Source organism: Dipodomys ordii, unplaced genomic scaffold (genome assembly GCF_000151885.1).
Source record: "Dipodomys ordii isolate 6190 unplaced genomic scaffold, Dord_2.0 Scaffold122, whole genome shotgun sequence".
Lineage (NCBI taxonomy): Eukaryota > Metazoa > Chordata > Mammalia > Rodentia > Heteromyidae > Dipodomys > Dipodomys ordii.
In genome coordinates this window covers 6,722,411-6,741,499 of record NW_012267338.1, presented here as the reverse complement: position 1 = coordinate 6,741,499, position 19,089 = coordinate 6,722,411, and the positions used below count along the sequence as shown (strand labels likewise).

Below are 19,089 nucleotides of genomic sequence, written 5' to 3'. Positions count from 1 at the left end.
GTCACTCAGTTCAGCTAGAACATAAACTCATGAGGATAATGACTTTGATTGACTTTTTCATTACAGAACCCAGCTTGGAGGACATTCAACATAATGAATGAGAGTTGACAAAGTGCACAAATCATCTTTTTGCCTCTTTCCTGACAGGTGGTTCTGTCCTGATATATAGTCTTCTATCTGGAAAAAAAGAAAGAAAAGCACATAGACTCAGCAAATGACTTCCTCGTCTCATTTACCCTTTTGGGGGAGGGCACAGGGTATACTCAAGTTTCACATTTGCTTGGCAAGCCATCTACTCTAATGCATGAAACACAACCCTAATCTTTTACATTTTTTAAAATTTATTTCTCACATAGGGTCTCTTGCTTTTGCCCAAGCCAGCGCAAAAGGACCAAGGTTACCAAATAGTGTTCTCGTGGGACTTATTGTTCAATCTGATCTGTTGAAACAGAAAAGTGCTTTAGATGTAATAAATAGGTACCCAAAAAATAAATATGGAATTAAATGGGTTTCTTACTTGTAACCAATAATTAAATGAATACATATTGTCTGATTGTGCTGTTATTATCAAAGCCTTGAAGTCCATCCATCGCCAATATGAACTGCTTTGCTTTTGTCTCACTAATGTACACTGGCCTACATGGAGAATATAACTGTACTTCTTTTCTCTTTCAGATCTTCTGGCAGTGCCCCCAGACCTCACGTCAGCTGCAGCCATGTACAGGGGACCTGTCTATGCTCTGCATGATGTCTCAGACAAAATCCCAATGACCAATTCTCCAATTCTCGATCCACTGCCCAACTTGAAAATCAAAGTATACAACACCTCAGGAGCCGTCACTCCCCAAGACGACCTCTCTGAGTTCACATCCAAGCTCTCTCCACAGATGACCCAGTCCTTACTGGAAAATGAGGCCCTCAACCTGAAGAACCAGAGTCTCGCCAGGCAGACGGATCCATCCTGCACTGCCTTTGGCACCTTCAACTCTCTTGGAGGTCACCTCATCGTGCCCAATGCAGGTAATTCTTAAAAGGTGTAACTGGCAAAGAAGTGTCTTGAAGGAATACTTTTGCTCCTAGTTCTTTATTGCTTTTATTAGACCTGAACAGTTAAAGTCGCCTATTTAACCTAAGTCTGCTTTTGATATAAATCAAACAACTTCAGGCAAACATTTGCCAACCATTTATCATCTTCCCCCAACCAACTCCTCCAAAAATATTACACTCAAGACTTTCTCCTGAGCTATAATTCACAACTGTCACTGACCTTCTCTATAGTACAAAATCAGAAGGTAACAGTAAGCCAGGATCTCTCCCAGCCGCTAGCCCTTTAGAGGATGACTTAATTTGAAAACAGGAGTTGGTTCAATTCCAATTTAATAAAAAGAAACAATTACCTCAGAATACTAATTTTTACATGACAAGAAACATCGTAATAGACATCAAGTCTTCATTTATGAACTTAACTCTTCATAACAATCTTCAATCATAAAGTGATTGTCAGGTTGTCATTCTAACTTTTGAGATATCTACCTGTCAGCTTCTTCTTCAGGTGTATTATGCAGTATATCTGCATCTAAACAAAAAGCCTTACAGCTGTCTTTTGTATTAAAGGTAGTGATGCTGTTGAAGATTTGAATTCATTTAGTAATAGTGGGAATAGGTTGGAACCTCAGGTCATACAAAGGCCAGTGGCTTCTTCTTTGAATATACCTTAACTCTTTTGGGCAAGACTCTGAGTACTTTTAAATACAATAAATAGAAGCAGCCTAACTTAGTGTGTTACTGTAACATAACACTATGTTACGTTACACATACATACAGTCAAGAAAACCTCATGACTCTCTAGGCCTGAATATAAAACTTCTTTGATTCTTTTCATTCAAACTCCCATGTTAATGCTTTAGTAACTTTTGAACCTGAAATCTTAAAAAAGGTATTTTAATAAAATTGTAATATGTAATAGAAATCACTTTTTCAATATGTCTTTGAAATATATTGAAAAATACATTTTCAATATATTTTTATGTACCTAAGAGCATATTTTCTACAAAATACTTTTTTTCTCATTAATTCTCATTCTACATGCATGCTCCAAAAATCATGATATGTACTCATAATAATCCCATCAAAAATATATCCTACTATTTTCCCAGTTTGAATGTTATAAATGTTTCTAACACAGTAATTTCCTCTATGGTATGTATTAGACTCTGCTTTTTATTCCCATTTTCCAACGTGAATAATTATAAAAGTTTTAGTTTTTGTTTTCTTTTGTTGGTTGTGGAGCTTGAACTCTGGGCCTGGTCACTGTCCCTCAGCTCTTCAGCTCAAGGCGAGCGCTCTACCGCTTGAGCCACAGCGCCACTTCCGGTTTTCTAGTGGTTTATTGGAGATAAGAGTCTCAGGGAATTTCCTGCCTGGGCTGGCTTTGAACTGTGATTCTCAGATCTCAGCCTCCTGAATAGCTAGGATGTGTCAGAAATTATTCTTTTTAGTTTGCATGTGTTTTTTAATCCCTGTAATGATAAGGGTCCATTTCATGACTTTTGAGTCTGAGTCTAGGTAGCCTCATACGCAGTCATTCCATTCCTGCTCTGAGCCAGCATAAAACATTCTTTCACCGGCACCACAATCCCACATTCCCAACTCCACAGCTCTCTGATCACTTGCCTTTTCAAAAGCACACGCCAGCATCGTCATCCAGCTTTGCCAGCTATGACTACCTCTTTCCCCGGAACACACCATTCTTTATTTTTAAGATTTCCCAACATGGTTTGGGCAAGCTTTCTTACTGCTTCATACTCATTTGGCCTAGTCTACTTCCTTACTAATTGAATTACATGTTAGTCAGGGACAAGAACTAGCTTTTACTTCTTGGCCTTCATAGCAGTGCCAAACACAGTACATACAAGGATACTCTATTAACTTTTATAGAGCTGAGTTAAGTGTATTTCATAGGGAAAAAAATTATAGCCCCCCAACGGCTCTCAGTGCCGACTACCCAGAATCACTGTCTGTGCTGATGATCAGTAATGCAGGCTGGTGTTCTCCAACACTGGACCCAGATCACCAACCTGGTCATCACCTGGAATCCAGTTAGAACTCAAAAGTTAACCACTCACCCTCCCAGACCTTCAGAATCAGACACTGTGGAGTAAAGTTCAGTAATCTGTGTTTTAAATTACACTCCAGGTGATTCTTGTGCAAGGGGACATTTTCATACTATTGCTACCGGCACAGTTAGCTTAGAACACAGCTCAGCCCAATTTGTTCAGCTAAGAGCGTGACCTAGCAACCAACTACAAAGGCTCTGACCAACTTTGTGGCTAAACTAGCAATTGCTCACTTTTCTAGAGTTATGCATAATACTGTAACTTGTCAACCAGTTCTTTTTCTATTACGAAATAACACTAATGATAACCAGATATTTCAGGACAAAAAATATTTTTATATATCTGAAGTCAGTTTAGCATTTCCCTCACTTTGAATCTTGGGAGGATTTTTTTTTATTAGAAACAATGGACTATTACCCCGGTTTGGGATTTTGATAGCAGTCTTTTGGATTTTCCCGTGTTCTACAAGGAAAATGACAGTAGAACCATCTGTCTTACTTATTAAATCAAACATGAATTTCAAAATTACATCACACTTTTAAGTAATCCCCTAACAGTTCAGAAGGTGGATTCTCAGTAAGGCCAACAGAGAAGAAAGCAGAATTCCTGGGAATAGTCACAGGTTTTTAGAGAACAGGAAACAAGTTTAGGGCTCCACGATCACACAATCCCTTCATTCCCTTTTGCTCACTGCAAAAAGATTCTAGAAGTTTCCTCTTGATTAATGGGTCTTACACTTTTTTTCTTTTGCCGTTCAGGAGTAAGCTTGCTGATTCCTGCCGGGGCCATTCCCCAAGGGAGAGTCTACGAAATGTATGTGACAGTACACAGGAAAGAAAGTATGAGGTAAATATGCTTTTTTTCTGATGCATTTGAACTGTATCAATGTCTAGCTTGCAGGAGAATAATAATAAATAATGGAAATAATGAACCCAACATATTTTTTACCTTGACATGCATTTTTCCCTAGACTTATAACAAATCAAGTGTGTACTTTTCTTCACCTTTGAAACTTGAGGAGACACTTTTGCAGATCTTGAGTATGGGTGGAACGTCAGAAAAAATAAAATAAGATGCTTGGATTGTCCAGAGAAATTGTGTGAGTCACAGACACTGAGATCACATGGCCTGACTCAAGAATCCAGTTTGTTCCCATTATAAAGATCAAAAAAGGATTGGGCTTCTCCTTCATCCTTGACCTCCCTCTCCTACCCCAACATAGCACAGACATACACACATTCTTCCTCTTCCTAGCAAAAACATCTTTTATATTTTTTATGCTTATAAATTCCACACTTTAGAATATTCAAAGTGTCTTTAGGGTTGGCTAAACCAAATTGAATTAGACGGTTCTATTTTGAATGCGTCCTAATCATAAATACGAAGTTTTATTTACGTGAAAACAAGAAGTCAGGCACTGGTGGCTCACACCTGTAATCCTAGCTACTCAGGAGGCTGAGATTTGAGGATCGCGGTTCCAAGCCAGCCAGAGCACAGAAGCCCTTGAGACTGGTCTTCAATTAACCACCAGAAAGCTGGATGAGGAGATATAGTTCAAATGGTAGAGTACTAGTCTTGAGCAAAAAAAAAAAAAGCTCAAGGACAGTGCCCAGGTCCTGAGTTCAAGACCTGGGGCTAACACAAAAATAGAGGGAGGGAAGGAAGGAAGGAAGGGAGGAAGGAAGGAAGGGAGGAAGGAAGGAAGGAAGGGAGGAAGGAAGGAAGGAAGAGGAAGGAAGACAGATTTTCAGTTCAGTCTCTAATGAATCATAGAAAGTCTTGCTTGATTAATTCCCACAAAAAGTATGTGCATTAAATGGTGAGTTAGAGTATGTCTGATTAATATATCTGAAGAATGGTAAATTCCTTTTTTTAACAAATTGTGATAGTGAAGAGGGATCGGCACTGCCTCTCATCGCTGAGCTCTACAAAGCCTGAGTGACAAATTCAAAACTAGGTTATCATTACCTCACATTTCTCCTTTCCTCTCCTCTGCTCTCATCTTTGGAACAACATCCATTTTTAGTCTCCATTTTCAGTAGCTTCCTTATGCACTCAGGTACAGATATTGGTATTTATAATCATGCTGACCTAGAACATTTCCTGCCCCCCCCTCAGGTCATTGTACAAATAAACCTGCACAAATAACCAGAATTAGAGAATTTTTTAAATTTTTCCTTAATGTTATTCGTGCCTTAAGTTTGAGCAACAGAAAAATCACTAAAAGGTTTGTATTTACCAACATCAAATATTCATTCCCTATGCCAAATAAATCCATAAGCCATCAGAACTCTCTTTTGCTCTAACAAGAAAAAAAAGATTTGCAAACTCTAAGATCTTTTTTATTTATTTGCTTGTGTCCAGAGTCAAGGTTAACATTAAACATTCATCCATCAAGGCCTTTGCCAGCCTGGACATTTCGTTTAAGCAGAAGCAAATAATGGATTGTGCTTTTGGCTAAGAAGCCATGAGGTCTTCATGGTCTCCTCCTTTCATGTGATTACTATTATCTTCAGCTAAAGTTCGAGGCTTAAGTCTACCATAGTGATAGGTTGACCCTGAAAGGAGACAGATAATCTCCTGCCCTTCCTTTAGCTTTGCTTCCCATCATACAGTGATACCCTAGCTAGGGTGATAGAACCTTTTAAGTGGAGGAAAGACAATAGAATATTGATAGAGCCAGACAACTGTTTCTAGGTCCCCCTGTCTTTGACTACAAAGGAAAAGAAGCAACTCACTCCTTGCTATGCTAACAAGGGAGGTGCACCAGCAATGACTGTTAGATCTAATGTTTATTAGAGAAGTTGTGTCTATGAACACAAAGCTGGAGACAGCTCAGTACCTAAAAAAAACTATGTACCAGAGACCGTGAAACAAAGAACCAACACCCAAAGATGACTGTGTCAGACAAATGAGAATTCCTCTCGCCCCTAATTTTCTGTTGTGATCCACATTGTGTTTTTCTTATGAAAACACAAGAGTAAGAATTTGTTTTAGAATATAATAGTAATGCAAAGTTTCTCCGCCACTTAGTTTTGCATACTCTTCATTCCATTCACTCTTCAAGGCAATTCTGCCAGTTATAATGTGCTGTTTCTCCCACATAAGACCAATACAACACACCAGGCCTCTGCCTTCTTATCGTGCATTTGAACACATTTTCTATGGCTCACTAAAGACCCTTCGGATGCTCATGTAATACAGGCCAGAACTTTTACTGGGAGAAGACACAGGAGGGCATCAGGAAATGGTCGTGTATCACTTCAAAGCATTTATAGGAAAATTCTGAACATCTCTGTCCAGATTTCTTCTTTGCTGATTCCTCAGATGGCATCCAAAACTGGGTGTGCGTCCAGCTGGATGACATCCAAGCTGGTCATCTGCTGATGCGGATTGTCTGAAGGGAGGCATGAACTTAATTACATGTGGCATGGGGAGTGTGACAAAGGGGGCTTTATCGAGACTGAATATGCTGTAAGGAAAGCACGGTCTGGCAGGTGCAGAAGCTGAGGAGCCAGAGATGGGACAAGTCATGTCTCAACAAAGAGCAGAACAGCCCGACTGTGCTCAAGAGTCTTGTCTCTCCTACTCTTCAGAGCTCCAAAGAGGCTGGAAAGCCTTGCTCTCCATCTGAATATCATTTCTGTGTTTCATGTACTAATGTGGCCCTTTTCTTTGCCTTGCTTCTAGGAACAATTTTTTTTAATGAGTGTAATTGAGACTTTTCCTTTTGTCAGTGTTTTAAAACACACACACACACACACACACACAGACACTTCATACTGAAGATTTCAGGGTTATTTTTTACCCCTTTCTTGTGTGCTCTGTACTCACCTACCCATTTTATCAAAGGCTGAAAAATCAGTCCAAATATAAAAGTAAACAGAATGGGAACTCTTTTCTGTGTGACCTACAGCAAGGCACATAGGTTTCTGCACAGCAGGAATAATAGTGTTTTTTAAAGATTGGTTCGTTCTGGGCACTAGTGGTTCATACCTAAAATCCTAGTTCCTCAGGAAACTGAAATCTGAGGATCATGGTTCGAAGATAGCCTGGGCAAGAAAATCCATGAGGCTGTTATTTTCAATTAATCACCAGAAAACTAGAAGCAGTGAAATGGCTCAAAGTGGTAGAGTGCTAGCCTTGAGCAAAAAAGTTCAGTGACAGTACCCAGGCCCTGACCCCCTTGACTGACCCCCCCACAAAATAGAAAGAAATAATGATTGATCTGGTGACGGTGTACAGATGGAAGGCACTGGTAGAGGGAACAGCCTCTTCCTGAAGGCTTAGTGCCAGGTTGGCTCCTGCAACAAGCTTGGTGTGAGGAGAGAGGGTCTGAGTCGGTGTCTTGCACTTTAGGTAGATTCAGTGGTTGACACCCATCACGCCAGATACTGGGGACACAAGGGGCTAAATCTGAGATTACCATTCAAGACCAACCCCAGACAGAAGTTTGGGACACCCCAACTCATTTGATAAATACTTTGGTGGCATGATGGCACTCACTAGTCATCCCAGCTAATCAAGAAGGGTAAACAGGAGGGTTGCAGTGGTTACAGGGCAATACATACATACATACATACATACATAAAACAAAAGCAAGACTCTACATGAAAAATAACTGAAGCAGAGAGGTCTGGGGACATGGCTCATGTGGTTGGAACATGTGTTAAAAGTACAAGGCCAGGGTTGGGAAAGTGGCTTATTGGTAGAGTGTTTGCCTAGCATGCATGAAACACTTTCAGTCCCACATGAAAAGGAAAAGCAGGAAGTGAGGCTGAGGCTCAAGTGGTATGGTGCTAGCCTTGAGCAAAAGAAGCTCAGAGGCCATGCCCAGGACTTGAGATCAAGCCCCATGACTAGTAAAAAGAATTTTTTTAATTAAAAAGCATAAGGCCAGACCCCTGAGTTGAAACACAAGTAACATGGAAGAAAAAAGGGAATGGGTTAAGGTGTAAGTTACTGATGAGGTAACCTTATCCTATAGATCCACCAGATTGGCATTATTTCTGGGTGAAACTCGAAGGTATTTCTTCTCTTCAGTACACAACCCTTTCTCATTTCTGAGTTCTAGTTCCTTTCTCTTTAATAAAGAAGGCAGTAGAGTCTAGACATGTGTAAAGTTTATTCTCTCTCAGCTCTAAATAGCGTTGACTTACAAAAATCTGACTAACAGAGAAAGTCTTCCAAGTAGATAATAAAAACACCTTCTTTAAAATAGAAAGTGAGTTTTTTCCTCTTTTTTATTATCTTTAAACTGTTAGACAAAGGGGTTTCAAATTAACATGCCCATTGATGTGTACAATACATCTTGATCAGTGTCACCGGTGGAAGGGGAAACTTTAAGAAAATGGATGAAAAAAGATAATATAATGGGAAAATATGCTGTGAAAGATAAGATAGTCAGGTGAGCAATTAGAATGTAAAATACTTGGCATATTCCCAAGCACATTTCTTGGTAATAGATCATAAATCATCTATTTCAAAGTTTTCAAATGTCAAGACATTTTGGCATACACCAATAATCCCAGTACCCAGGGAATCTGAGACAAGAAGATTACAGGTTCAAGTCCAGTTGGAGCAACAAAGTAAAACTCTGCTTCTTTTTTAATTAGAGAAAGAAAGCAAGAAAGAAAGGGAAGGAAAATGCAAGGCTAGGGGAAGGGATATATGCTCTAAATTACCGGATCCACATATTCATGAAGACAAATTATGCCAAAAAGCTCATTCATTCCTGCTTTGGTTCCTCATAAAGAAGACATTTTTGTTGAGATATATAATCGACAGCATATCTGAAAATAACAAGGAATCTCAACAGCTGCTTCTGGTAGTGTCCCTTAATGGAAGTAGATTGTGCTAAGGCCAATAAAATAATTCCACAAGGATTCAGCCATTCTTTCTGGCACACAATGCTTAGCTATGCTACCTTAATCCAGGGATAAACTAAACCCTGCCTCCCTAGGGAAATAATAGCAAACCCTTCAGAGTGGCTTCCGTAATATTTTTTGCTCAATTGAGCTTTTGATAGCAAGTAAGTTGGATATCCTCTGTCAGGTATCTAGAATGCAAATATTTCAAGTTTCCAGTTATTTGGAGAGACACATGCTTTAAAAGGCAGCTGAGCCTGGGGTGAGATTGTCATCCCAAGAGACATTACAAAAAAAAAAGAAAATGCATGCTCCACAGAAGACATCTCATGTCCACCCAGAGGTGGACAGACATAGATTCTTTTCAAAGAGCTTTGATCTAGCAAAACAGACCCAACAAAAAGTGCTTTCAGCCCATTATAAGCAACCCAAAATATATCACAGTGTGAAAAAAAATAACTAAATAACGTGTATTTGAAATCTAGCTGTGCTGGTAACTTAGCCCTGCATCTTTAGGCAAGAGTGTTAAGGTCTCTGGATTTCAGGTTGCTTTTTGGGAAAGGAGGAAGTATAAATTACCTTACATGAGCAACAAGTGCTACTGCTTATAGAAAAGTTTAATAAGTTGTACGCTTTTATGTAGTTCTCCCTACTGATCACAACAGCAAAGAAGGAGAGGGAAAAAAATGCCTTTCAGGAAACCAACTTTGTCTTGTGATCTTTGTCCTCAGAACGCATCCAGTATTTACCTCAATGTAATACTGATTGGACCTTCAAGAGGCTTTATAATTTCATTCATTGACCATTGCTGAGTTTCTAGTACTTAATTACTGCTTCTGCTACTGTTTTGTTGTTTTTAGTTTGTTGTTTGTTTGTTTATGGTTGGTCCTGGGGCTTGAACTCTGGGCCTGGGTGTTGTCCCTCAGCTCTTCAGCTCAAGGCTAGTACTCTACCACTTGAACCACAACACCACTTCTAGACCACGATCCTCAGATCTCAGCCTCCTGAGTAGCTAGTATTACAGGTTTGAGCTACCGGCATCCGGCTGGCTGCTAAGTTTTGATCTGTTTTATTTCCATATCATGGACAATTCACAGGGAGAACACTGTTTCCTTGAACAGCGTCAATGGCACATGACACAGGAAGGAGTGCTATCCTTCGCTGCAAAATCTTGAATGAGATCCCTATTTTGTTTTATGTATTTTTATCCTCACTTTCTAAACACGAAAGAAATATGAATTTCCACATGCTGACCTTTGGCTCTGCACAGTTAAATCTTACCTCAGTCTTTCCTGGCCTGTATTTTTGCTCTGCAGTGTTTCCAGTTTCAATCCCACAATCCTTTTTATATGTGAAAGCATATAAGAAGTTTTCATGATTATTTCTTCTTTGTGTTTCATGCCCTGTTATCAATTCCACTTCATTACTTTCCTATTCATTACATGCTTGCACCTCGCTGGGTTAATAAATTCTTTTGACACCTATTACTCCTCCTTCTCCCCCCCCCCACCTTTCATTGCTGTCCCTCTTCCAAGAACTGTGCCCATCAATATTGCATGCCAGGGGTGTGTTAGAGAGTACCCAGCTGACAGCTCACTGTCCCAGCAGGGAGTGCCCTTCTCCCTTCTGTTCCAACTCAATGATGAGAGGACCCTCCCTCTTCCTGTCTTCAGGCACCGGCTGCTAACACCATACTGAGAGACAGATGTTTCCCATCCCCAACTATCTTGTAAGGGCCACTTGAAGTAGATTCCACTTTAGTCTCCTGCCATAAAAGTTTCGTGCCTACTTCTTAAGGTACACTTGTCACTGAAAGGTAAGAGTAGTGCTCAGGAAATTCAATCATTGTACTTTTCCTCTCCTGGTAGGAAAAGTAGAATTAAGCAATAAGAATGTCACTGCCAAAGGCAGATAGTGTACTTCTATCTATAACACATGGAAAGTACAACTTCAGCAGTGTTATCAGAGAGAGAGTTTTAGACTGGAAAGAAGAAAGACATGCTGGGTCAAGAGAAAATGGAAGGCAAAGTGGCATAGAGAGAAGTAATGAGGTCTCAAGCTTCTGCCACTAACTTGATGATTTCAAATCAAGTATATTGCCAAGCTCCTAGAAAACACTAGATTTAATAAAGACAACTCGTTATTCAAAGTAGAAGTGATGCTGAAAGACCAAAAGTAGGTACAGCTTGTTGTCAGTTTCTCAATATAAGAAAAGCAAAGACATAGGCTGATAAGTAAAACCAATGATAGTCAAGGCTTACTAAGGGTAATAATTACCAATCTTAATTGATTCTTACAGGTGATAATAGTCCTCAGCTGTTAAACCTGTAAAAATTGGCCCTGCTTATGAGCTATCAGGTTGGCTACCACAGTATTTTGGGAGCTGATAAAAGACATGAGACTCGGGTCAGAGACACAGCCAGTTTATTAGTCACAGCAATGATAGTATCAAGGAAGTATCATTTTTATCAGGTTTCCTGAGTTGAGATTCCCAAAGGATGATGCAAAGGTCAGATGACATCTAGAAACTTAACAGCTACACTCTCTGAGCTTAGAAAACCTTAGTCTTTTACAATTAGAAGTAGCCATGACTGCCATTTGTTCCAGAAGCAGGCACTATCTGTATCTCCTAAAGTGACTACCCAGAAGCTTTGAAAATAGTCAAGAACATACAGTAACATGAGAAATCCATGGGGAAATGACTCCCAACAATGCTAAGGAAAATAATAGCTAATATCCTGCATTGAGTGTTAAATGTTGGTAAGCTATAGATACAAACTGACTTCTTCAGATATAATAAATAATATATAAACTATACAGACTGGAGAAAAATCCATTTCAAGTAGCCGTTGTAATTATAAAGGAACTTAATACGACCCTTTTAATATCTATGTGAACAAAATGCAAGGATATCGACTGGACAATGTATATTTTAATGGGTTTGTATTTTGATGCCAGTGCATAACTGAGAAATATTGATGTTAGAAGGGAGAGAGGTATTAACTGTTGTCCTTGAGAAGGTCACTGGCTTATTCTGTGTCACAGCATTATCAGTGGTTGTAATGAGGACATAGGGTATATATGAAGGATAAAAGACTAGGAGAGAGAACCTATATTTAGAGAAAAGACAGCGTTAGAAATTTACTCTGACTGACATGTTCTACAGTAATGCCTCAGTACAACTATGTAAAAGTAGTAAAAATATAGTTTTAGAAAAATCACTGAATCTTTTAAGGTAAAATTTGAAAGGCAAATACAAAAGTTTGTAACTGGGTTCAAAACTCATTACTATAAACAGAACTACATGGACTTAACCTATGAGCCTCTTGTTAGGAATGGAAAGGTTTAAGCTAAAAAATTACTTTTCTGAGGACCTTCTTCACCTTCTTTAACAATCCTCTCTCCATCATGCCTCTAACTAGAGCCTGATAAGTAGTATTTATAAGGACTTTCTTGGTTAAGAATACACTAAGGCAATAAACTACCATGGGATGAATATATCTATTCTAATCAAAGAAAATGGTAGTCTCCCCTGACCGGGCTTATACAATCTAGTTGAATATTAGATTCATTTTGAGATATCTAGGTTAATGGGAACACTGAAATGTTGACAATCTGCATATGAAAACGTTGGAGCAAATACAAGAAAAGTTCTGGACACCATGTTTTTCCAGTTGGCACTGCGTAAAAATAAAGAGATGCGTTCTGTAAGAGAGAAGATTTTGGAGAGATCATGACAGTTTTCAAATGCATGAAATAAAATGAGCGAAATGCGGGTCACAGAGCTATGGAGAAGATCTGAGCAAGGCAGATTGTACTCATTCTACTAGGGATATTTTTGGTCATTTGAGTTGAGCGAGTAACATTTTGATAGCAGTAGATCGTAATTGGAGATGTGTTTAAAGCACTAATTATATGTTTTCCCAAGGCTCTTTCTGTATGTGAAGCAGCATTCAATGGTCCCTTAGGATTTGTCTAAAATTCTCTAAAGTTCATGACTTCCACATCTATGCCATGCTGATAGGCAGCTAGAGGTTTTTTGTTTTTGTTTTTTGTTTTTCCCAGTCCTGGGGCTTGAACGCAGGGCCTATACTCTGTCTCTGAGCGTCTTTGCTTAAGGCTAGCACTCTACCACTAGAGCCACAGCGCCACTTCCAGCTTTTTCTATGTATGTGGTACTGAGGAATTGAACCTAGGGCTTCGTGCATGCAAGGCAAGCACTCTACCACTGAGCCACCTTCCCAACCGCAGGTTGAGTTTTTTAAGTGCAATCTGCTCTATACGTTTGGGATAATGTCTTCATACATCATTTGATAAATGTGATTAAATAAGCCATTTATTTGTTGCTTCTTAGTGAAAAAACAATACTGAAGAAGTATTGAAAAAATAAGAAATAAATAATGTAGATTTTAAGGTTCTTTCTCTCCCAAGTCTCTTAGTAAGACATGTATGAGTAAAGAGATCTGATTTTAATGTGTTATTGAAGTGCAGTTATATATCCTCTCTGGTCATACTTAAAGGAAGCAATCTGCTATACTAGCCTGAATTATTCCTGAAAAGTCATTCGGACTAAGTTTAGCTCTTGGGTGTCCTCATTCTGAAGTGAAGTTTTTGAAGTATTTTTCAAGTTAGGCTCTGGAAACACTAAAGTGTTTAAAACCCTGTGAGGCCAAGGGTAAGTATCAGAAAAGCTCGTTATGTAACTTCATAAAGATTCTATTCGTTCCTGTTCCATCTTGAAAGTATTGGTACGTGAGTTCAGAGGAAACTACCAGGGACAGACCTGCATCTGGGGTAGGAGATCAAAGGCATGCTGGCAATTTCACTGTTATCATAAAGACCTTCAGTCTTACAAGATCAAAATCTTAGCATAAAAAGCTTGGCTTCGATTTTTTTTTCCCCTACCTCAACTCCCTCTCCAAACAAAGCTCTAAGAGAAGAAAAATGCCTTGAACTATCTGTACAGCTATAGCTCTCAGATCCCGATGAGTCCATCCTACATAAAAATTATGGAAATGTCACTGATGTAGCCCTCGGCTTTCCCACCAGGCCGCCCATGGAAGACTCTCAGACACTCTTGACCCCGGTGGTGAGCTGTGGGCCTCCCGGAGCCCTGCTGACGCGACCTGTGGTCCTCACTCTCCACCACTGTGCAGATCCCAACACCGAGGACTGGAAGATCGAGCTCAAGAACCAGACAGCACAGGGACAGTGGGAGGTGAGGGGCTTCTGTGGCGATGGAGATGGAATCTGTACAGATAACCAGAGCAACTATGGGAAGCCTGCACTGCAGAAACCATCTGTGGGGAGAAAGTTAGGTCCCACTAGTGTCTCTGGGCAACGGAATAGTTTCTAGGGTTTTTTTAAAATCTATTCTAACATATTGTCTATTCTAATGCATAGGCACCATTTCAAGGATGGTCAAGTATTAGCCAATTCATAGGGAAAGTCTTATATGAGTACCTTTTGCACTGTAGAGACTGTATTGGGAAAACATACATACATACATACACACACACACACACACACACACACACACATAGAGAGAGAGAGTGTGTGTGTATACCAAATACATATGCTATATAATGTATCTATGCTTTCTTTTTCAATTGCACCCAAGTCAGAAATGTTAGACACTTATAGACATGTACTTAGGCTATAGTTCTTGTGAAGTCAACCTGAGAAAACAGAAATGATGCATCTCCGGAGGTCCACTAGAATGAGCATATGGCATCTTATCTTCCTGGGTACAATGTCATCATTAGTTTTTAAGGACAATGCCTGTCCTTTACATCCCAAACCTTCATTTAGCATCTGTGTCACGGGAGCTTGCCTAGCAAGCTGAAATATATATTTATACTTATGTAAGATTTTATACAAATATAAGGCATTTGTATAAAAATGTATATAACTATAGACCATATTTATAGCCAATTGTATATAAATATAAAACATTTGATGTAACTATAAAACATGCAAAATTTTACACAGGCAAAATAACTTAGTTTTTAGATTACGTAAGAAATTTTAAAGAGTAAATGTCCAAATTCCCTGAAACTTATTTTAATAAGCTCAAGTTTAACTGTTATGGAAAGGGTTATTGAAAGATGGATTTGGTATTTTCATAGACATTCCAGTAATGTAGATACTCAGACCAAACCAAGTAAAGGATATCTACACAAAGAACATTATCAGGATGTGGGGGATGGTACTGGGAATGGAAATTGAACCCGAGAAAGGAATCAGAGGAGGAGAGAGAATTACCAGACAGAGAAAGAAATCCCACTCTCTCCACTACTAGCCCGTGGCCCCTTCCCCTTTGTGTCCTAGGATGTGGTGGCGGTTGGAGAGGAAAACTTTACTACCCCCTGCTACATTCAACTGGACGCAGAGGCCTGTCACATCCTCACAGAGAACCTCAGCACCTACGCGCTTGTTGGGCATTCTGTCACCAAAGCGGCTGCCAAGCGCCTGAAGCTAGCCATCTTTGGACCCCTCTGCTGCTCCTCCCTGGAGTACAGCATCCGAGTGTACTGTCTGGATGACACACAGGATGCCCTAAAGGTAAGTGGGTTCTACCTGCCCTGCCTCTTCTTCATGTCCACCTGGAAACCAAGGTTTGCTGCAACTGTGTACACCGGCCATGGGTCTGTGCCTGTGAACCCAAGTGCATGAACATGTGCGTTCATTCTTTAAGGATGCAGGTATAAAAATAGACATAGCTCCGAGGCCAGGCTGATCAACAAGCTATTTCTTTCATGCGAATTCTTCCCAAGAGGTACTTTCTGTTTATCTTCCTTGATTTCTTTTAATGAAAAATGTAGGAGAATTTGGCAACGAGACCCGTGGATGGTAAATAATCTGCTTCCATGTTTATCTCAGCTGTGTTCTTCCTATAAAAGAAATTGGCATAATTGCTCACGCTATATGTTCCTCTTGTGTGCCACTTCATTTATATGCTTTCCCATTCTCTTTACGAGGGCTGTGAGGGAGAGGGTGAGCGTTTGACAACAGGCTGCTGCTTGGAAGAATAAATGAGCTTAATTCCTAGCGTGATTATTGCCATTCATTTTATCCCATTTGAAGCTTTAAGGGATCTAGTAAGTGCCTTTGAAGAAGTTATGGTCTAGACGGAGGAATAAAAGAAGTAAGCTAAAGATGAGGAGATAAGTCAGTGGATGATAAATGCCACGGCTGAGATGCTAAGTTCTACAGAAGTTCAGCAGAGCAGGCAGCATGCTATTTTGAGGAAATGTGAGCAGGAGCTCATAGTTGAGACTGGCCTCATTGGAAGGTAAGAGTTTGACCAGCAATAATAAGGGAAACAGGAGGATTTCTAGGTAGAAGAAAGAGTGTGAAAACCTCCAAGGGTGAACAGTAAATAATCCTGCTAGGCAGGAACATTATTTCAGGAAGCTGAGTTTCCTTTGATTGGAATAGACCTTCATGATCAGAGAGAGGAGTTCAAATTCCATCTGTTGACTTAACTTAGATGAAAGAGATTCGAACAGAAGACACGATTAGAAACATACATTAGTCTGATCAGTGTAAAAAGCATGGTGCCAATAAGAAGAGCGTCATGGAGCTGGGTTCTAGGTAGAAGATCAAATAGGTACAAAAGTGGTCTTTGCTGCTCCTGGTCATTAAATTCAATGGGAGGGGCAGAAAATCAAATTTGTGTCTCTGACCAACAGAACAATCTCAGGAGGAAAGTGGCTTGGGAGTATCTCTCTTAAACTAGGTCAGGTTCCTATAGACTAGATGGTTTAAACAGAGGCTGATTCTTCATCATAGTCCGAGGGGTTGGGAGTCGACCTCAGGGTGCTAGCATCCTGCCAGTTTCTCACTCGTTGCTATGTTGCATGGTGGGGAGATGGCAGAGAGCTCTTGGGATACTTATGTGACACTCAGTCCAAGTCCCACTTTCACATTCCAATCTCCTCACAAAGACCCCAGCTCTTGACATCATTGCACTGAGGTTTTGGATGAATTTGAAGGACACAACACTTAGCAGTGCCTTTTTTGAATACTGAATTAGAGGTATATGACATCCAAACATACACAAGGAACTATTAGAAAAATGGCTGGGAACAGTCAAGTGTTCCATGGCTCACACCTGGTTATTTGGTTACTTGGGAGGCTGAGAAGGGAGGATGGCAGTTCAAGGCCAATATGACCTTGAAAAGCTTGTGGCTAGAAAAGTTTGCGAGACCCTCTTCTCAGCCAATAGCAGAACACATGTGATGTACAGCTATGTGGAAGGTTGAGACTGTTTGCCCTGATGTCCTGTGCCTGTCATTCCAGCTACTACAGGAAAGGATAGGTAATATTGGCAGATCATGACACAGGCATGCAAGATCCTACCTCAAAAATAACCAGCACACCAGGGGCTAGAGGCATGTCTCAACAGTACAGCATTTGCCTTTCAAGTACAAGGCTCTGAGTTCAACCCTAGCACTGCTCCTCCCCCCAAAAAAATATATTAAAAAATGAATGTGTGAGAGTAGCTTTGTCCCTGCTGACCAGTCGCACTCCCCTCCCTACTACCCCCTTTCTTGCTTCTGATAACAATTCTTCTATTCTTGTCTCCTGTGAGAGCAACTTCTTCCAGTTGTACATATGATTGATCAAACTGTGTTTGTATTTCTGCACCTGACATCAAATTTGATACTAACTGAATCATCACCCTGTGAGATAGCATTAGCCCCAGTTGAGTGAAGTACAAGCTGAAGGGCAGACATTTAAGTAAGTTGTTCCACATCACACAGCTATGAATTGGAGAGAGCAAAATTGTGCTCTAGCAGTCTGCCACAGTTGAGCCATCAAATTGAGACAGTCAAAGAGCCAGATCTTCAATGACAGAGACCACGTAGAATCCGCCATCACAGAGAAGAGGAGGAGCAGCCAGTATAGGAGCTAATGGAAGTTCTAAACACAAGTTGGAGAAAAGAAAAAGAGTCAAGGAGGCTGAGAGGAATTTTTTTCTATCAGAATATTTCCTTCTTAGGCTTCCATCCAGAGTATTTCTATGTCATATTGAAAGCTGGAACCCCTGAGGAGCTGACCCAAGATTTTTAAGGGGCATGAATGTTAACAGTAAGACAAGTAAGGAGCCAGTGACATCATCCACTCTTTATGGTGGGTGTGGACTCAGGTGAGACCTCCTTGGTCACTGAACATATTCTGATGATCAAGTCTGTAGGGTGTTCTGATGTAGACTAAACAATGTAAACACACTGCTCTGGTTAAATCTTTTATGCTGTTTGCAAACTGGACACCTCTAAAGCATTGTCAGATTAGAAAACAGTCGAGGCTTCTTAGGGGAAACTGTGTTTGTAGAGAAGTCATAATGTCAGGTTGAGGCAGATATTTGGAACCTTTACAAGGGGAAAAAAAGTCATTGCACAAAGCATACCCTAGAAGACGTATGTGATATATGGAATGTTTTACTGCATATATTTTATATTTATACACTCAGGAAGTCTTGATCTGTCCTTCCAACAGACACACCCAGAGATCTATTAAAAATGTGATTATTTTATAAGATATTTTTGATGAAGCTAGTTAACAAGACAGATATGCACATGGTGAAACAATTCAAGAGTAGTTGTTATCGTGGTCAGTACTTTCCAGAGAGACATTTTATAAATTCTCAGCATCTGGGATCCAGCATTTAGCCTGAAACAACCATGAATAAGAAATGAAGCTTTCCTACACCTCATGGCCTTTTCAATAATACAGAGATACCAAAATCCTAGTAATAAGTAACTGATCTGTGCCACACACTGGAGAGACCATTAGTTCAACATCAACAGGATCTCACCCACATGTGAATGGAACCTTGGGGCTGATTAGCTCAAGATGGCCTTTTCGTACCAGAACTTGCGTTGCAACCCTGCCTGCTAATGTTCATTGCCCAGGTCTCTCACCGATACATGCTATTTTTCATCACCTCTCTTAACCCTCCCTCTTCCTTTTCCCCAGGCCTTCCCCATTCTTGTCCCATGTTCTTCATTAATCACCAGGTCTTTAAGACTTGCTTCAGGGTACAATTGCAAAATTCTGCTTGCATCCTCCAAGGTAGCCAGACTTGTAGGTGTGAGCCA

The 19,089-nt window shown here is 40.1% G+C and overlaps 1 protein-coding gene across 2 annotated transcripts in view; it reads left to right on the top strand.

Annotated features, from left to right (window-relative positions):
* Positions 1-19,089, top strand: part of Unc5c (unc-5 netrin receptor C) — a 330,146-nt gene that overhangs the window by 288,040 nt on the left and 23,017 nt on the right. For both annotated transcript variants that reach the window (XM_013029730.1, XM_013029729.1), the window contains 4 exons: positions 676-1,020; positions 3,875-3,962; positions 14,033-14,201; positions 15,314-15,547. In XM_013029730.1, coding sequence (XP_012885184.1) covers positions 676-1,020; positions 3,875-3,962; positions 14,033-14,201; positions 15,314-15,547 — 836 coding nt within the window. The remainder of the gene's footprint in view (positions 1-675; positions 1,021-3,874; positions 3,963-14,032; positions 14,202-15,313; positions 15,548-19,089) is intronic.